At 35.1% G+C, this 20,372-nt stretch overlaps 1 protein-coding gene across 1 annotated transcript; it reads left to right on the top strand.

Annotated features, from left to right (window-relative positions):
* Positions 1-461: 461 nt before the first annotated feature.
* Positions 462-18,769, top strand: LOC129004759 (uncharacterized). Its single transcript, XM_054433382.1, has 10 exons — positions 462-1,482; positions 4,259-4,513; positions 6,548-6,705; positions 10,684-10,792; positions 12,580-12,692; positions 14,016-14,208; positions 14,978-15,273; positions 15,843-15,930; positions 16,814-16,928; positions 17,872-18,769. The coding sequence occupies exons 1-10, from the start codon at positions 853-855 to the stop codon at positions 17,985-17,987; spliced, it is 2,073 nt and encodes a 690-aa protein (XP_054289357.1). The 5' UTR covers positions 462-852; the 3' UTR covers positions 17,988-18,769.
* Positions 18,770-20,372: the final 1,603 nt, after the last annotated feature.

Below are 20,372 nucleotides of genomic sequence, written 5' to 3'. Positions count from 1 at the left end.
AAAATTAATACCAGATTTATTGCTGTTTTATGTGAATTTTGAACATTTTTTTCTAACTCACGTTATATGAAAACTGTACCGGTACTTAATTTGTTGATTTGCTGGATTCCGATTTAATTAAGATTATTGGATAACATCAAAATTAAATACTGTTCATGAGAATTGTAGGCTATGGAAGCTGATATAATCCATCATAAATGTGGCAAAATAGGACACTTAAATTGTCAGCTATGGTTTATACAATGAAAACTGTATTCAATTTTAATAAAAGAATTCAAGTTCTTCCTCAGATGAGAAGAAAAATATCTATGCTAAATTATGATTTTGATATCATGGTACATGTTTAATCGCATACCTTTGGACTAATTTGTAGTAATCTGATCTATTGGTATGCAGATGTCAGAGCGCTCTACAGGAAAATATGTGAAGCTTTCACATGCCAACCACAATTTCATGCATCTTGAGCGTCTGCAAGTGCAAAATGACAATGTTTGGTTAAATTTTACCATTGTTTTTAATGCGTTTCGTTTAAACTTTTCTTCATAATATGGGGTTTGCTTGTGATGTGCACAATGTGATTAATTCGTTCAACAAGTATTCATACACTGCAATAGTGTTCAGTATAAGAACTAGGAAAAACCTTTGAAGACTTGTGCTGTGATGTTGAACTAGATTCAGTATCAGACAATAGACTATGAGCAAATATTTTAGATTATAAAGAGTTTTAAAGTGTCTACAATACTGATTAAAAACTTACATTTCTCGTGGTTCTATCAGTGCTATTATGTGTCATAGAAATGACAATGATCTGTGATAACTTTTACTTTTTTAAAACACTTGTAAAAGTAGGATATGGCTCTGTACGAATTTTTGCCACTATGTGATGTTTTATTTAATATTATTTCTCTCGCTTCCTACTTTTGTGACATAGTTTTTGATGTTGTCATGGGTTACGCATTATTTGTAAAGGGAAGATATGTATGGTTTTCTGTAATTATTACATTTGTGCTAATTTCTTTGGTGGTGAGCCAAATAGTTTCACTGAGGTGGTATTTACATGCAGTTGAAAGCCATGAACGCAGTAAAGAAAAGTCTGCAGAAGGTGAAGGTACTAAACCCATATCGGCTATCAAGAAATTTGCAAGATGGTCTGTTATTATGTTACATATAATTCAATTTGGTGTATTGTGGCGCTATTTTAAACTGTTCATCCCGGTTGACCTCAGATTTGTGAAATATGAAGTGAGAGATCTTTGTATGCTCCGATTATTACATGCATTTTGTGAAGCAGCACCTATGTTATTGTTACAAGTTTATTTGCTATGGCATGAAACGGCAACAAAAGAGTTTACTGATCTAAACATTGTATCAATGACTCTTTCCTTGTTCAGTGTGTGTTGGGCATTGGCGTCCTTCAGCAAAAACGTAAGGATGCAAAATGTCCATAGACTTGTTTTAACTTGGCTGGGAGTAATATTTCAAGTAAGTTTTTTAATCAGGTTAACGTAGGTATCGTACTATTTAGTTAGAATTAGTGTAACTTATTCTCTACCACAAAGTTAGTGCACAGTAGTAGGTGGATCGTAAATCGAACAACCCTTCCAAATTACCAACAGGCCTATGTTAATTTAAGTTTACTGCAACATCGCTTTCAAAGCTTCTTCAGCAATTGGCCCACTGGTTCCGTTGTTTCTGAAGCTGGAGATCCATTGAAACTGTCATATCTTGACTCTGACCCATCTTCATTGCAGATAATACCACTTCAATAGGATCGGTGTCAAAGTAACTTATCATAATTATTGGTCTAAACACTTTTCCACAAAATTTAGAAATATAAGGCAAAAACAAATAGGCCTAAGTTAATACAATGTTGATAACTTACTCCTAAACTTAAGTCAGGTAGGCCACTGACAATAAGTTATTAACTTAATTTATATACTTACTTACTTACTTACTTACTCCTTCTTCATCTTTTACCCAAAATAGGGATGGATTGCGTCTCGTCAAAAAAAAAAAAAAAAAACAACATTTCTTTTACACGCACAAAATAAAAATATCGGTACTTCATAACATGTAATACAGTTCAAGGTATAAAACAATTATACATATATACAAGTTAAAAATAACTTCCAGGGATGATGGAAAGATGGCTAGGCCTACCATATGTTTGCTATCTCCTTATCGGTCATGAACTCTGAGATGCTATAGTAGGCTCTCTCTTTCATTAGCGACATAAGCGTGTCCTTAAGATAACCTCTTTTCCAGCACCTAATGGCCATCGGCAGTTTGTTGAAGAACTTTAGACCCTGAATATGATATGTAGCAGCTGTCTTAGAAAGCCTAACGCGGGGAACATCCAGCATGTTTCTCTGCCTGGTGTTGTAGGAAAGGTGTTGTAAATATATGTTTTGTGGGTAATTTTTTTCGGTAACTTATCCGTAGCCTTTAAGTTACCTGACTAAAGTTTGGGAGTAAGTTATGATTAAATATAAATTACCGGTACCGGTAATACAAAATATATAAGCAAAACTCTTTTTATTTCTTTATAAGGTAAACATTGAATTCAACTTATTTACAATATGAAATTATTCCAGTCAAATGATCAATAATAAAATAGATTTAAGATAGATTTTTTGAATATATTTAACAGTTATCAACATTGTATTATTTGTTTTTGCCTTATTTCTAAATTTTTGGGCTGATGGTGCATCTGTAAATTTGATTGACAGGATATGAAGTATAAAAGCCAAATTACTGCTCAAAATCCACCTTAGATACTTTTCCAAACTATATTTTTAAAGCATGGAAATTCATGTAGGCCTATGTGTCAAAGTACATTACTTTTATTTTATATTCAATTCAATTCAAACATTCTTTATTTCATTATTGTAGGCCTATATGAAATTAGTAGGCCTACATAGAATTGCGTCAAAAATATTTTCATATTCACAACACTAGGCTACATTAAAAACTAAACATACTAAAATTCTTCCAATGAATACAGTGGTCTTGAAATTAAATAATTCTTTAGCAATTTTTTAAACTTAATAATACTAGGCCTAACTTCTTTTTTAATGTTGTCTGGTAAATTATTATAAAATTTTTCTCCAGCATATGTTGTTTTCTTTTAAGTTTGCTTTTGGTTTTGTTTGCTGTGTGATTTTGCATTTTAGTTTTCATTTCTATGAAAATTGTATATTGCTATTTGTTTTGACGATGCCTATTGCATTTCATGCCTAATGGAAAATAAAGCATTTCATTTCATTAAAACTCTAGTTTGTGAATAGGCATTGAAACGTTTAGCCTGTTTCTAGTATTGCAAGATTGACTTTCCCTTAGTAAACCCAATATAACGCAACGTTCCATTTAACGCAATCTATCCAGCTATGGCTGGGCAACGATGAAGAACCGGTAAAGGTAAAGGGTAAAAGGTATACTTTATACCTACTAATTTAGAGCTCGCCCTGTGGTCAAAAACTTGACCAAAAGTATGTATTGTGCAAACCTCTCTATTTTCACCCCAAGCTGTAAAATAAAACATGTGATTGGAATTTCTTCCATTTGTTTTGATTTTCTGTTTATATTTTGTTGTTATTTTGTTACCAACATGGCGACCCATAAGGCCCATGTTAATTCATTTTTTGTGCTTATTTATTAGCTTATTTTAATTAATAAAGGGATTCAGCACAACTACAGGCAAATATATTTCTAACAGTACGGTATGTGTAGATTTTCCCAGTGATACACAGGAGCTGAGAAAAAAGGGTTTCAATAAACATGCTTGTCTATTAATATTTTTAGCCCCATGTTAAATCTCAATTAGAATAGTTGAAATTTTATTTTTCACCCAATTAACTTAACATAAATATTCTCAAAATACAAATATAAAACCTGCACATATAGGACCGAAAAATTTGTGTAGGTACACAACCCGTGTGTAAATCGGTCCAGTAGTACGGTCAGGGTGGGTGTCGTAAGCTTACAAATCTGGCCCCATGTTAAATCTCCATAAGGAAAGTTTGATTTCCATTTTTGACCCAGTTAACTTCAAAAAACAAATAAAGCCTGCACATATAGGACCGATAACCTTTCTTTTGTTACAACCCGTGTGTAATTCGGTCTAGCAGTATGATCAGGCTAGCTGTCATAAGTTTTGAAAAAGTTTTCTAATATATAAGATTGTAGCTTAACTTAAAAACATTACTTAAATAACTTTGCAAAACAAAGTTACAGGCTTAACTTATTTTCTTTTTTTCAGTTTCTGTGGCGACTAGGCACAGTGTCGTGTCGGGTGATCTCACTGACTGTTTATGCCACAGTGTATGGACGATGGGTGTTCCTTGTTATTGTTCTCCACTGGGTCTCCATGTTTCTTTGGCTGGTATCACCCAAAAATGTTTTCCATGGTGAAAGAATATCAAGACAACGAAAAGCGGCATTTTCAACCCTGATTGCATTTGTTTATGTTTTTGCATATATAAATCTACAAGAGGTCAATCACCGCCAGAAGATGGTGAGTATGGATTTGATCACATATTAATAGCATTTGGCCTATATTGTTAACGTGTATCAAAATTAATTTTGCCAGTCACACTTTGTATTCAGGGGTGGATTAAGGACATTAAAGAGGCAATAAAGCCTACGACAAAGTGTATGCAGTACAGTGCGCACTTAATTGGCTAAACTACAAAATTTGTCTGCCTTTGAATTGCACAAGATCTGTGCAAACCTATACAGTAGTAAACCCTCCGATTCAGATCAATTTGGTTCAGACTTTGGATGGTTTGGGCAGCAATCTGCCTTTGATTGACATACTTTGAAGATTTTAAACCTGTTTGTCTAGTGTTGTACTGTACATACCAGTAGGCTGTTGATTGTGCTATATTACATCATTGTTTATCATAACCATATTTCTGTAATTTTGTACACATAAGCCTGGTTTACACGGGTCGAGTAAGGCAGGTCAGTTACTAGCCCAGTTGTTGATTTGTTCAACTCGCCCAGTACTTGACTAGACTGTCCACACGCATCCCTACTTTGGTTCGGATAGGGACAGTGTAGGCATAGAGATGGAGAAGTAATTTTTATTACAGTACTTCTCTGTGGTGTAGGGTATTCCGTAGACAGATACCATAGCTTTCGTGTTAAATGTTGTTCAAGTTTATAATGGCACGTAAAGAGTTTAATGCTGAATTTAGAACTTAAATCACTGAATTAGATTATTAGAATTTGAACTGAATCACCACTTAAATTCAGAGGTTGCTTAGCTGTTTTGCAAATAACTTTCAAATGGTGAAGAAATTGACCAAAGTGGGAGGTGATATTTAAACATCACCATCATTTTCCCTCGCCCTAAATTAGAGCTTGAGAAACGACTACTTTCGTTGATATCAGCTGTTGTCGAAAATAGTTACTTTTGTTACGGAGTGATGAAAATGATATACCCGTAACTCTCCCGTAACTCTCTGGACACATGTATATAGCGTTATTGCTTAGGTCAAGACAAACACATTTCACCATAGGAACATGGGTCTGTGGTGTCTAGCTTACCGACTGTCGGCATTTATGTGTTTTTTCCAAAAACATTAATAACTCCTCAACGGTTTGAGATACAGCGTTGAGATTTTGCAGAAATGTTAATCTTATTAGAGCTTATCTTTGTTTAAGATTATACAAAAAAATCATTAACCGTTTTAAAATGGCAGCCTTTTAAAACATTTGATGCCAAATTTCACGAAAACCGTTAACTTAACAAAAAAATTGCAGAAGACAAAAAAGTTAGTAAATTTTATGTTGTTTTCAATGATAGGCCTACCTTATTTGTTAAAAATAGATAAATAATAACAGAGAAATGTCTTCTTTTCCAAATGCATGACCACTTTTTCACACTATACATGTGTCCAGAGAGTTACGGGACACCCTGTATATCTATTTATATATTTAGGCCAATAACGACGTCGGACAACCCGAGGGCTCGGATAATCGGGAGTGTAGGACCTACTTTAGTTTGAATAGATTAATGTCAAGAGTGGTTTTGAAGAGCGGGATTGTAGGTATCTGAAAAACACTTGTTGAACAAAGACCTTTTACTATTTTTTTTTATCACAGAATTTGGGCATACCAAAATGCAGAAAGTATTAGTATTAGTATTAATTAACAAATTGTTATTTTAGAGCTCTTAATTGGTTCATGTAGTTTGTTGGAAAACAACAGAGGAGGTGCTTCTTGAGGGTATAAACAGATTTTAGTTTCTGAATAGGGGATAGGATATAGGCTTAAACAATTTGTCACTACAAACGATTGATAGCTTACTACAGAAGCTTGTGTTCAACTCACTGCCCTCCCAATACTTCTCAGGAGGTAGCTGTATAGATGATTTACTACCCTTCTCTTAGCTATTTTTGTCTTTCTCCCATTGATTTATTATTTCCTAGGATTTTTTAATATTTGTGTTAGACTTAACAAGTATACACTTTACTTTTCTTGTTCAGCATTATTTTAAATATAAATTGCCGTGATTTTTCAGTAAATGATTATTTTATTACAGTTGACATTTTATATTGTGATGGGGCTGGAGAATGCCCTTCTGCTAGTCGCTTGGAGGATTGGTGTATCTCGTAACCCACCCTGGTATTCTGAAAGTCTCCCTCTTCTTGTTGGATCACTATTTGCTGTCGGGCTCTTGTTTCAAGCCCTCTACTATAGGTGAGTTTACAAGTCTTTCTCTCGTTCAAATAGCTAACACTGTTATTGTTCTAAAAATGCTGTCGATTGTTGGGGTTTTTTTTAATGGAATTTTTATATTGGGCAACAGATTTTCTGGCCTCCCTTAATTCTGCGCTTCTCGGAACTCAAAAAATACAATGTATTAACAGCTAACAATGGGAAGTTGATTTTAGCAGATCTCATGTGGGCAATTTTTTCCGGTTAGTATTAGACTATTTTGACGAATGGACGCAAGGATTTAGTCCAGAAAACAGCTGGTTATACCATATTTGGCAATGAGTGGTTATAGACAAAAACATAACCTCTCTTAGAGGTTATGACTAGTGATTGTTAGTCCTCTAGTCAGTGGTAATATATAAGGATTTGTAACGATGTAGTAGTATGGCGTAAAGTATCGTAAGTCACTCTTAAAAAATGTGTTTACCGGACTCGTATGGTAATCCCATACGAACGACCTTGCTCGTCCTTTAAAAACCTATTTTCAGGACTAGTAACGTAATATACTATTAAAAATCATATTTAGGTAGGCTATCTAATGTCATACATTGTACAATCCTGCTCTGATTCAGCCAAGTATGTTGTGTCCAGATAGGCTTAACAAGCTTTGGTACCGGTAGCATCTTGTGAATCTACCACCTATGTGGGGTTTTTCAAGAAATTACCTTGATAGAGATTTTGGTATCTTTAAACAGAATTAATAAACTATACACGTTAAATTGCTGTACTTTATAGTTGGTTGGTCAATCCGGCCTATACTTGGTTCTAAGGTGGCTGGCAAAAGAGGTTCTAATATACTAAAACTCTAATCAATCAATTTTTGGGATGGATGAGATTGAATTTTTAGTTCAGGATGGTGACTATATAAGGAGAATGGGATTTTTTCTCCTTGCAAAAGAGAGAGAGAGAGAAAATTCTTTATTTACAACAAATTATTTTGCAGCATTTCATGAAGCAAATAAAAATATCACATGGGTCACAATGACCTGTGCGTGATAGGAAATAAGCAAAAAAGGGTTTGTTTCAAAAATGTTGGATAAACATTATGCAGATGTCAAAAATAGCACACAAAATCAATTTTCAGTCTTTGTGTCACTGATTCACAAAAACCAATAACGGGAAATATAGACAGGTAGGTATATAATAACAACTTATTTGGTTCAATTTAACTTTGAAAGTGAAAACTCAGTCCCATTATGAAATACGGTACCCCTAGATACCAACAAACAGGTTTCAAAACAGACTATCACTGCATTTTTATAAACTGTCCAAAATTTTAAGGCCTGAGATGGTTATCAGTAGGAAAGCGGTTTAGCTTTAATAAGCATACATTTTGAAATGTGCACCTAACACAACGCCATCATAACTAATCTGTTATCGCGGGGCCATTTTATAAGTATCTACCACGTTCTCAGCACCGTCGTCAAGTGTCCCGCTTCTGCAGCGCCAACATGAACATGGCCTGTGTTTGCGACACCATCACCATCATGTTTCGCTTGTCACGACGCGATCGTCAGAATGTACCGCATTTGAGATGCCATCTTAAACATCTCCGGCGATAACGGGGACATCGTCATCGCCTCCTAAGTTTGCGGAACCATCGTGAACATCTCTCGCCACAGCAGAGATATAGTCATTGTCACCCGCCGTACCGGCTCCTGAGATCGTGGAAACAGCGTCATCGTCATTGCGACATGGCAAAATGACCAATGATTGGATCAAATTCCGCCCTGAGAAAATCCCGAATCTAATGTAATCCCGTTCCAATAGTCGGGAATATTTTTTCAAAAATATTTCCCAAAATTATTTCCCAAAATTTTTGGACCCGTCACAAGGTGTCTTCCAATCAGGAATTGTACTTAATTTTATGCTGGCCAAGAAATGTCCTGTGTTTGTCCTTAAATAGTTTAGGGAGTACGCACGGTATATATATTCACTTTCACGCTTTCGCTGCGAACACAGATGACGTCAATAACGTTTCTGTAATCAAGCACACAATGGTGATATCTACATGACCACGGGAGATGTTCAGAATGTTGCCGCGATCGCGGAAGGAAATGATGACATTTTCATAACCCTGGGTGACGATGCTGATGTCTACACAACCATGGAAGATATTTAGGATTTTTCTCGATCGCGGAAGACGTTGATAATGTTAATATGACCGATAAAGACATGCAGGATTTTGCCGTGATTTCGGATGATGATGATAACATTCCCGTGATCACGGGAGACGATGACGATGACCACACGACCGCCTGGGATATTCAGGATTTTGCCGCGATTGCAAAAGATGCTGATAATGTTTCTGTGACCATTTGAGATATTCAGGTTTTTTTGTCGCTATCGCGGGAGACGATGATTGCGTTTCTGTTACACTATAAAGCCGTAGCCTACTCAAAGTAAATGTTAGTTTCATTTAAAATTTCTATTTTATAATTTCTATTTTTAAACTTAACTCTTATCCATTATTAGGCCTACTTATTTATTTTTCCTCTGGTACAACAACAATGAAGAACAAGGTTAATACATCTCGACAAATCAGGAATATATATTTGGTAACAACAACGAGAAAGGTAACGACAAAGTGTTCTTAAATGTGTAGGAATCGTCCATGAATTTTTGATCCAGAATGTAATAGTCACCCTGCCGTCCTCTATTTATTTGTAGTATTAGGTTTGACTATATTTTGGTCATAGATTAATGCATCTGCAATACTAAAAGGTTATGGGAAGGGAGGAAAAAAGGTCCATGTCCTAGGAAAGGGGGGATGGAAGTGGCAAAGGCGAGAAGTTCTGAGTGTGGGAACAGTTTGTGGCAGTTAGATTAATGTACATGCAATACTAAAATGCTGAGGGAAGGGAGGGAAACAGGTCCACGACGTACGTAGTGGCGATGGAAGTGGTAAAGGTAAGCAGTGCGGAGTGTGGGAACCGTTTATGGCAATTAGATTCATTAGTTAGATAAACATATATATATTGGATTTTTAATCATCTTAGGTCATATAATAGCCCTATCGTTAGTATGTGTTATTTATCATAATTATAAGCCATACACTATTTTTAAGAAGACTCCTTTATTACCCTGATGTGGCAATTAGGTCAAGTTATATTAGTTCAGTTTGGCTTAGTTTTGTTTATGATAGGCCTCATAACAAATAAGGAAATAGGCTTCATTTAATCAAAAGACGTTTTGTACCGGAACGATGGATTTACCTCCTATTGAGATAACTGTTGGAAATCCATTACGTATATTACCAATGACTTTGGTTAATTAATGGACGAGAAGTTAGGATTGTTGTTGACTGAGATTCGGTTGATTTGCCCATACAAATACCATTGTGTTCACCAGTGACACCGGTAATTAGGCTAGGTGCGGGTGGACTCTTCCATTGTTGCGCTTACGTTCACTCATCCCGCTACACGCAGAATAAGCGTACTACTAGTTAAAAACAATCTATCTATATATATAAAAGGCAAAGCCCTCACTGACTGACTCACTCACTCATCACTATTTCTCCCACTTCCCATTTACCTAGGAAGCTGAAATTTGGTACACTGATTCTTTAGGCATTAAATAGGAAAACTAAGTTGTTTTTATTCTGATCAGACTCTCGGGCTCCGCCCCAGTGGCTCTGGAGTTTCCCATGTTAACCTTATGATTTTTCATATTTAAATGGAATTAATGAATCTTAACAGCTGTTTCAATTAAACAAGTTGGTTCTGTTCTATGATGTTCAATAGCATTAAAGTTACAAGGATTACCAACAGGGTGCAGCACTATTATTTTTTTAAATTTATGACTACAGATATCTAATTTGCAACCAAAAGGTGAGTGAGCGTAGCGAACAAACTTCAACCAGGACGTGATTGAGCCATGCGAACGAGCTCACTTATGAAGTTAAACGGGGCAAAGCCCGCGGGTACAGCTAGTATAACTTATAAAACTGTTACTGTCTAGGTACTTCCATGTAAGAAGATTGAACTATGAAGCTGGTGGTCGACTTTCTAGTAACAACTCCACTGCTCGACTTGCTCCCAATAGGAAAGAAACAGCCAATGGAACAAAGGTAAACTCTACATGTGAAGGATAGTGTGTTTTTTAATAATGGATAGATTAGATAAATAGGTTAAAATAGATTCACACTTAATAAAACCCTTTGAACAAAATAAAACCTTTTGAAATTCTACATACTTTTCTCTCTGTAATAAAAATGAAGTAAGCACATTTACACAAACACCATTGCGATTTTACTAGCAGGATACATTGTTAAATCTTAACAATTACAAGGGGTTTTTGTAAATTAAGGTATCCAAATAGCCCCATGTTATATCTTACTATATCTGTTAGTCTGGACTTATTATTTATATGTATTTATTTTTTAAATATAATACAGCTGATGCACAATACAACAACACAACAAATTCTACAATTCTAAGATTGAGGAATGAATAAAAACAAGACTTTATTTTTAGTTTCAACCAATAATTACGAGTTGTGATTATTTAATTCATTAAGTACATAAAATTGGCGACGAGGATAGGATTTAGTAATTCTTTTCTTCTTTTAGTAACACCTCTATCAACTTGTTTTGTATTTTAGCAGCTTTAATTGCTAGTGAAATTTCAACTGCTTTTTCAAAACTGATGTCGTTTTCTTGCTGGAGAATCTGTTCCTGAATTTCACTGTCATGAAGTCCACGAATAAAATGCTGTTTACTGGTTTCCCACAGTTTTGTTCTTGGCAATTCCATTTTGAAGATATGAAGAGCTGTTTTAAAACTGCAATGTATTGAGAAGTAGATTCATTAGTACCTTGTTCCCTTGTTAAAGATTTGTGTCTTTCTGTGAGAACATTTGTCTGTGGACAGAGTTGTTTCTCCAGAAAATCAGTCAAGGTTTCATAGTCTTTTGAAGATGGAAGATCAGGTGCTGTTAAACTTGATATAACTTAAGCACTGAGTGCATTTATCAATATTCTTGCTTTTGTTTCCTTAATTTCTTTTTACTCTACATGTACCTAACTTTTTCGGTTCAAAAAATTTTCCAATCTCTCTTTATAAATTAAGATTTGAATGTTTCCACTTTTTCATCGAAAGATTCAAAGGATATTGAAGAATTTAAGATAGGTGTTGTGTCTTTACTGTTTTCTCCATTGTTTTCTGGTTTAGGACTTGCAAGTTGTCTTACTAAATGAGCAAGAGCAGCAGTTTGGGCTTGTAATGTTTCCAATATTGCTTTGTTTTGTTCAGTCACTTCTTGATTATCCATTTAGAATGTCCTGTTCTCTTCAAGCTTGTAAGTAATGCCTAATCTCTTTATTTTCACCTCTGAGTCGACATTGTTATGTACTTAATGAATTAAATAATCACAACTCATAATTGTATGAAACTAAAAATAAAGTCTAGTTTTTATTCATTCCTCATTCTTAGAATTCTAAACATTACATCACCTGTAATATATTTAAAATATTCATCAAAATAATTAATAAGTCCAGACTAACAGATTAGTAAGATATAACATCCCAGGAGTCCAATCACAGAATGCAGTCCGTAGTTTGCAAGCTTGTCAATTTTTCTTTCATCACTATCAGCTAGTGGTGGGAAGCTGCTAGAATAGTACGGAATGAAAAGCAGTGCTGACAGATTTAAACTAGTGCTCTTTGCCACGACGGGAGCTGTTGGAGACCTAATTTAAGGACAACTGTTGTAACAACGCCCCATCGTAATAGTCAAACATAATGATACGGTTAACTTAAAACAATATATAGTAATTGTCATGTTACAATATCACTTGGATGTATTATTGAAGAATGCAGGCTTAATTGATGATAAATACTGTCTTGTACACTGTACAGGAGCTGGCCAGAAGACACAGTTTCAGTGGGGCTTACAACAACAACGGAACCATCATCGGTGTGACAGTTCCAGCCAATGTTGAAGAATCATCACAACCAGCCGTCAAGTACAGGTGAGTTAAACATACCATGTAACAACATGTTACAAACAAACTTTGAAAATGAACCAAGCTTAGACTGCCCAATAAGTCCTCAAATCAGTCCAGAGTGACCAAAGTTTGTCAAACTGTTAGGTCTCTAAAACTCTCAAGGACAGCAGTGTATCCTGTTGGTTTAAACTAAGTTGTCGGTGGAAACTCATAAACACTTGCTGCTGGCCTCCTTGTATAAATGTGTACGGTATCTGTCTCATGCATATTTTCTATGTTTAAACACTTTTTTGCATATATGACATCAAATGGAAAGATATATTAATAGGGGTTGACCCCCTTCAAAAAGAAACTTTATCACAGAGAGTGATTCACGCTTATGGAGGGAGTGTCATTTTTACCTCAAATTGTTTTTGGCAGCTATAATGAGTTGACGAGACTAATGTAATAATTCACATAGGTTTGGGAACCAGCTAAAATAGTACTGGATGAAGTAAAGAGCATGAGGCTGGTGTCTGCCGCAACGGGAGCCTTGGTAGCCTACTTTGTTTTGGTAGTTAAGGAGTAAAATTTGACAGTAGCTTACTCTTTGAGAGGCTACTTCAAAAATGTTATATTAGAATTTAAATTGGCGACTAGCGATGGTCGTTATTTAATGTTATATGATAAGTCACCATATTACTGAAACGTCCCCGTTTACCTTTAATACCCTATTATTTTTGTAACGTTCTGTTTGGAACTAAGTCACCCATGTTTCTTTACTCGCATTCACTAGCAGAAAAAATCACATGCCTGCATGGAACGAATAACCGTGTAACTGCTCACATAAATGAAGTGACAATATGTTATAGTGACGCAGGAGTTCTTATCACTATCGCTGTTTAGCTGTTCACCTGCGTTCCCTTAACCAGTAACTTAAGCCACGGTCACTAACTCCCGGAAGATAAAATCACACGCTCGCACGGAACGAATAACAGGTAAAAGGTGACTGTAACTGCTTGCATAAATGAAGTGACAAGAAGTATTGAATTGACTGGAACTAGGCTCGCGATATTCAGTGCTAAACAATGACAATGATGGACTAGGTCAAGAGCTCCCGCATCACTCCATTATTTCTTCTGTAAGCAGTTACAGTCACCTTTTAGCTGCTGTTTGTTTCATGCGGGCCCGTGACTTGGGGTGGTATTAGGTGACAAAAGTCATCTATTACTGGCCTGTCACAGAACGTCTGGTAACGTTAACAAAAAGTAGCTGTCATTTCCATCACTATTGGCCACTGCTGGTTCATATAGATGGCATGTCTTTCCTGTTCTTCAGCCAAGAGCATTAGTAAATCTTTTTTTTAAGGTATTGTGCTGGCCACCACCATGGAGGGATCCCAGGTGTGTTCAACTGCAGATTTACCAACCCCTATACAGCGGCCATGACAAAGCGTAAAAAGAAGAAGCCTACGTCATTCGTTCCTCCACCCTCTGTGGGAGAGAACCACAATCCCATCCCCTTCTGGTGCCGGCCACTGCCTACTAGACACAGCCATCAGGTCAGTTGCTCAAATATAAGAACAAGATAGCGTAAATACCACACATCCAGTTTAGTTATAAAAAAACTAATTTAGACAGCATTTTTTACTTAATTAGTTATGATAACATTGAAAACTCCGTTCACATTCATCACCATGTTGTTGTTAAGTTAAGTATTTAAAAGCGAGTTGTGAGCCATGGTTACAGTTTTTACTGTGTGTTGTAACTTGTAAGTGGAAGGTTACTCAAATTTTCAGATAAGCTATTATAGTTGTTGATGGTGTGGGCAAAGAACATGAAGAATAGTCTACTGTAAAAACAATTCCAATCTACCAGAATGTTCTCATACAGTGTTCATAATTTCAATTGGCTATTATATACAACTGTAAATATGAAACCTTAAGTACAAGAGCTAGGTTTTCAGGAATTTTCTTACCAATAATAGCAGGCTTACCTGAATGTGAAAGATTCTAATCTGGCACAAGAAACACTTAACTTTTGACTATACACAAAATTCAGAATATTCCAATGTCAGTGAGAGCATTTTAAACTAAGAAAGGTATGAGTTTATGAGACAGTTGTCTTCAGGCCTAATATGCCATTCAGAAGCTTGCTATACTCACAAAAACTCTTATTTACATACTGAATAGATTTATTTAAATCTTGGAACAAGTTTGTTGCCTCTTGTCAGGATTGCTTACAGTTATATTTACATTCATTATAAAATAAAAAAGATGGTATATGTAGTCATTTGTATTATTTCCAGTATAACAGATACATGTATTCCAGGGTGGGTCGAGTGAGAACGAGGGCAGTAGCGTTGGTTCCCGGGTGAACATTCAGCAGAAACTACAAGAGAAGAAGCAGAAGCAGCTGGCTGAACTGCGAGTAATAGAGGAGGAAATCAAGCAGGGCAAGTTGGGCCCGAGCCCCACCAGTGTAGGTCCAGAACCCCCGCCTCCACCTCCGCCAAGAGACAAGCAACCTCCGCGACCTCGCCCTAACACACCGGAGATACTACTGGCCCCCCATTACCTGGACAGCTACGAGGCTTGGACACCGGCCGATACTGACCCTATCTACAGGTAGGTGTTGATATTTCTTTGAAATCAGTTTGTGGCACAACCAATTTTTATATGACGCAGTTTAAGTTTTATTTTATGTTTTGGTTCTAAACATACATAACCCAACCCTACACTAATTGGGAATTATTGTAGATAATTATACATTTTAACCTGCAAAACATAATGGTACGGTAAATTAATGTAAGGAATCCAATGGTTATCCAATATCCTAAAGTCACTGACAGTGCAAGATCAGACTGATAAGTAGCTGATCTTATCAGTCAGCAACCAAGCTAATAATCTTACTACATTCTATACTCACCCTTCATACATTCATAAAATTCAGGTTAAATAGCTCATAATACTGTATATTGCTGATTTAGGTGCTCACTTGGTGATCTAAAGGTAAAGGTCACCAGTTTATTTCTAAGGAAAGCTTGAATCAAATTTTGAATAAAAACTAGACCTAGTTGTTGACCTAGAACTAGTACTAGTTGTTGTTGATTATTTGACCCTTAAAAATGATTTAGGCTAATCAGCTGGAGCTGACCTTAACTAAGTTATTAATTAACTCATGTTTATTTATGTAGGTTTTGCCCGGAGGACACGGATAGCAATCAGCAGATGTTAGTGCTGATGTACAAAACTTATCGAGTGTCTTCTGATCTCGACTCCCAGGTTAGACTATAGTCAACTTTGTTAGCTTGTGGTTTTGTACGGTTTTTACTTTGAATCGATAGTAGTCCATATTAAACATACATACAGGCGAACTTACAACCAGTGTTCAAGTAGAAAAAAAAATTTCAAATATTTCAAACCTACTGCCTAAAAAAGGACTATTAATTCACTTGAACACAAAATTTAAAAACAACAGTTCATATTATGAAGAATTTAAATGCTTTACAATATTAATTCCATAATTCAACATTCAACATTCAGCTAACAGTAACAGTTGTTAAGAATGTTTTTAGCTTGTATGATAAATGTTAATCAGGGCTTGCCTAGAGATTGTGTAAAATAAAACCAACAAGTCTTCTACTAGAAAAATAGCTCCTATCGTTACGTCCAAGCAAAATAATGATTTATAAATTAGTTCACAAATAAAAGCCTGTAACGTTTAAACATTAAAACGTTATTTTAGGCTCTGACGCCTAATTATTTTAATTTTACTGCTTTCCAGATATATACTAATCCCAATTTATTTAAATATCCAATACTTACAATATTTAGGAACACAGTCTCTTTGTTTTGTTTGTATGAACTTAGTCAAAATTTATTGTCTGAAGTACTAATTACTTCTTATAAAATTTACCTGTTTATTTTATACACAACTATTAGCTAAGCCCCTGTTAGATCAAAGTGAGAAACTAGCTTGATAATTTAATCTTAGTCATGAAGGAGATGCTGCAGGCATATCCAACTTCCTTCAGATAACACAATATCTCAAATACTTTCCTTTCATGCCAAAAGTTTATTCCCTACAAAAAAAATTTGGATTCATCACTGTTAAAGTCTGAATGGTAATGCTAGATATAAACTATTTTAAAACTTTTCCATACAGGTGTCGCTGCCTCGCTCTTATACTCTACCCACACAGTTCAAGTATTACCGGCGCGCTCGACCGCGCAAAGCTCTGCGCTCGGAGCACTTCATAGCTTCCACTAATTCTAGTGATGGTCAGTATGCTTCTTGGTTTATTTTTTAACTGTTTTGCAAGAATATTTAGATTAAGAGAGTGTCATTGGTTTGGTTTTAATACGATGAAAAATACTTGCTATTCCTGTGGCCAGGGAAATTTTTACTGGTAATAAAACTCAACTAGTACACTGTTAGAAAGCACTTCCAGTGGAGTCATTTAGTGATGGTGGAGAGGGGTAAAAACAAAAACTTAAAGAAAACTGAGAGATTATGGAGTATGGTTGGACAAATATCTAAGGGAGCAACTGTAAATTAATCATCAGTGAACTTTAAGTAACTCGTGGTTTTGAAGGAGGGAACAAAAGTTTTTGATTAAAATAGACATCCTTCGACCAAATAGACTCGTGGTTAAAATAATCAGGATCCAAACCAGTTCTTTGGCATTGATCAAAAACAATAAAAATTTGAATTAATATTTAATAGTAAGTAAGCTTAATATGATTCATAACAATGTGCTAGGCTAATGTGTCCGGTGTGAACTTGACAAACGTACTGATTTTAATGCTACACTGCAAATAATGTACCCTCATAAGTTTGAAACCTTTTTGATTCAAAATTGTTTAAACCATGAGGCTCTACTTAAAGAACATTAACGAACAAAAAAATAATTTCTTTATCACTAGCAGTGCATTTAGTCTAAATTGTTGTCTTACTTGAACCATTATCTTGTGCAGAAATTTCTGTTGAGTTTGTCTTACCATTTATTTGCACTAAATGTTGTTTCCAGTCAGGTTTTTTTTTTTGTTTCTGGTTTTTGCTACTAGGCAGTTCATCTCTGTGCAATTTATATTTTGTGATTGTGGTTTTCTACCAGGGACGAAAAAGACTAAATCAATTTCTACATTTTAGAAAACTGTTTTTTTTTTTACAAATTGTAATGGAAAATTTGATGCAATTAAGATAAATTATTGTATACTGCAGGTGACGTGGATTCTGGAGATGACAATGACTCTGAATCGTCGCACACTGCCTCGCAGCCTCACCCCATCCGACTGGCTCAGCCGCTGTACCGACGTAAACATGAGACTAAGCTGTGACCAAGTCCCACCTGTTCCTACCTACTCTCTTGTATATATCAGTATTTATTTTCTTTTTTTAAATGTAACTTATAGTTGTACAGTCATCGCTCACTAATCCGGGCAATATCAGAGGAGAATGTCAGACTTCAGGTTAACGATAAACAAGACTTTCATGGGTGTGTAGAAGTTATTCGACCTTTTTGGTGTTAAACCGAAATTGTCTATGAGTAAATTTTTGTTAGGAAGAATGTCTGAATAGATTGTGGTTTTTATGAAGTGTGGAATTGTTTTAGAAACAAGACTACACATTTTTGACTCAATTAGTAATTGATATTTTACCGACAACTATTTGGTGCTAATCACTCAGTGAACTGTTACTTTACCTCACTCAAGCTATAATTCCCTTGTCAAGTTGATTGATCGCCGTCTTTCTGTGTTGCATAGTGAATGAGTCGGTTTGATTGAAAATTTTAATTTAAGCATTTTAAACAATTAAATAAAATCTTTCTCAGTGAAAATTAAAATGAATCTTTTAGTAAATATGAGGTCTAGAAAAGGATAACCAATTGATTAAACCTAAAGGCTAATTTGTGAAAGAAGCCTATTTTACTTGGGCATAACCCTTTGAGTGCCTCGAGCAGGTGAAACAATTTTATGTTTGCCAGCCCTACATGGGGTGTTGCTTCTAGGAATGTCGACCATTTTTCCACATAAATAAAGGTCTTTTGGAAAATCGTCATAAAATACTTAAATTTAATAACATTTTTGGCTTAAATTTGTTTTGTTTTGTAGATTATTAGATTGTGCATTGTAAAATACTAATTTTAGTTGGGGTTTCATGAGTTAAAATAAAACATTTTCATGGAAAAGACAGAAATATGGTGCAGTTTATTCTTGTTTTCAAAGTTTGAGTTAAAATGACACAATTTATATTATTCATTGTCATTCAATTTCACATTAGTTTTAAAGAGCATTAAAAACTAAATAGAAATCATGTCTAACAACAACTAACAATTATGTATTTATTGTATATGTCCAAAAAATATGTAAAATTTACTACAAAGAGGTCTCGAAAAATTGATGCCCTACCCAGCAAACAACTTTAATCATGCTTTAGGACTTGTATTGTTACAGACAAAACTATATTGTTTTACATTTGACTGTATTTTATGTTGTTATTACTGTGTTTATAATTCAAATTACTAATAGAATACTATTAGAAGCCATGCACAAAATAGACAAACAGTCAAAATAAAATCATCCACCTATAGGCCTGACTTATCAAGTACAGTTACCGGTACACTTTATGTGTTTAGCCACAAACTATCACCAAAATGCACGAATAAGTTGTGGTATTATTACTTTTTAATGGTTTAAAATCTATTTTTCAACAATTCATTACCATAACCTGCAATTCTATAACCAAACATTTACTAGAACGTAAACAGTTGAAACAACAACACACGAACCAGCTGTGTAGAGCCGTCTACTATTGCGTAATAGTTTTTGATTGGTTGACCACATTTCTCAGCTCCATTATACAGAAAAAGAGCAAAATGGTTGTTGCCAACCTCCTTCTGTCACATTTGGTGTGATTTGCAGCCAGTTTTATTGAAACTAGTGTCCCTGTTGCTCGAATTCGAGCAATTGCTAAGTACTACAGGCGTTATTATAAAACGAATAACAGTCATAATTTCTGATGACTCTAAAAAAATCGACTCAAAGATTATGGAAATACTCAAGATGTACATAACAGATCGATATAATCAACATTTCTTGTAAATATCTTATCATTTTTCAAAAGCTGATCTTGTTTTTTAGTGTTTTCTACAAATAGCCTTACTCATAGCCGCATTAGGTTGTCCATAATTATGATTATAAAAAAAACATTATTTTCATTTCTTCTCCTTGGGTGTGTTCTATGACTTTCCTATGTTTCCATAGTTTGCAAATCGGCTCTTTCAATGATTACTAAGATATGCAGCACAGTGTTAATTCAGTTTTCTTTTTAGTATATAAAATGATCTGGGCTCTCTCGTTTTTTTCCAATGTAATATTTACGCCAACCCAAATTGAAATAGTAAATATTTTATTTCAAGCAAGTCAGTAAATGTTTGTAGCAAACTGTTAAATTTCGCAATCTTATTGACTTTTTACAATTAACATTCTGTTCTTCTTCTTGCTTTTAATTTCTGACAACAGCTGGAGTTTCATAACAATTTTGGTTCCCATGTTAATCTTATGGAGAAATACGAAACTTTAAAGGGCTTCAGGGCCTCACTCTCTTATTATTTCCCTAAAAAGAAAGTTTCCTGCACAACTTCACGTTACGCTCTTTCCAATGACACCAAAAACACGTCAATCGGTTCAGTAGTTTCGGAGGAGTAATTGTCACAAAAATCG

This window comes from Macrosteles quadrilineatus, unplaced genomic scaffold (genome assembly GCF_028750875.1).
Source record: "Macrosteles quadrilineatus isolate MER2022 unplaced genomic scaffold, UCM_ALF_1.0 Scaffold_11__1_contigs__length_5352618, whole genome shotgun sequence".
Lineage (NCBI taxonomy): Eukaryota > Metazoa > Arthropoda > Insecta > Hemiptera > Cicadellidae > Macrosteles > Macrosteles quadrilineatus.
The sequence above is the reverse complement of the archived record's forward strand: the minus strand, read 5'-3'. Positions and strand labels throughout refer to the sequence as shown.

Bases quoted from the DNA above. Each gene is read 5' to 3' on its own strand.
- LOC129004759 (XM_054433382.1), top strand. From the start codon at position 853: ATGGCTCTGTACGAATTTTTGCCACTATGTGATGTTTTATTTAATATT. The intron at 1,483-4,258 runs GTAAGTTTTTTA...TCTTTTTTTCAG, and splicing joins GGCTGGGAGTAATATTTCAA to TTTCTGTGGCGACTAGGCAC. The intron at 10,793-12,579 runs GTAAACTCTACA...TACACTGTACAG, and splicing joins AAACAGCCAATGGAACAAAG to GAGCTGGCCAGAAGACACAG.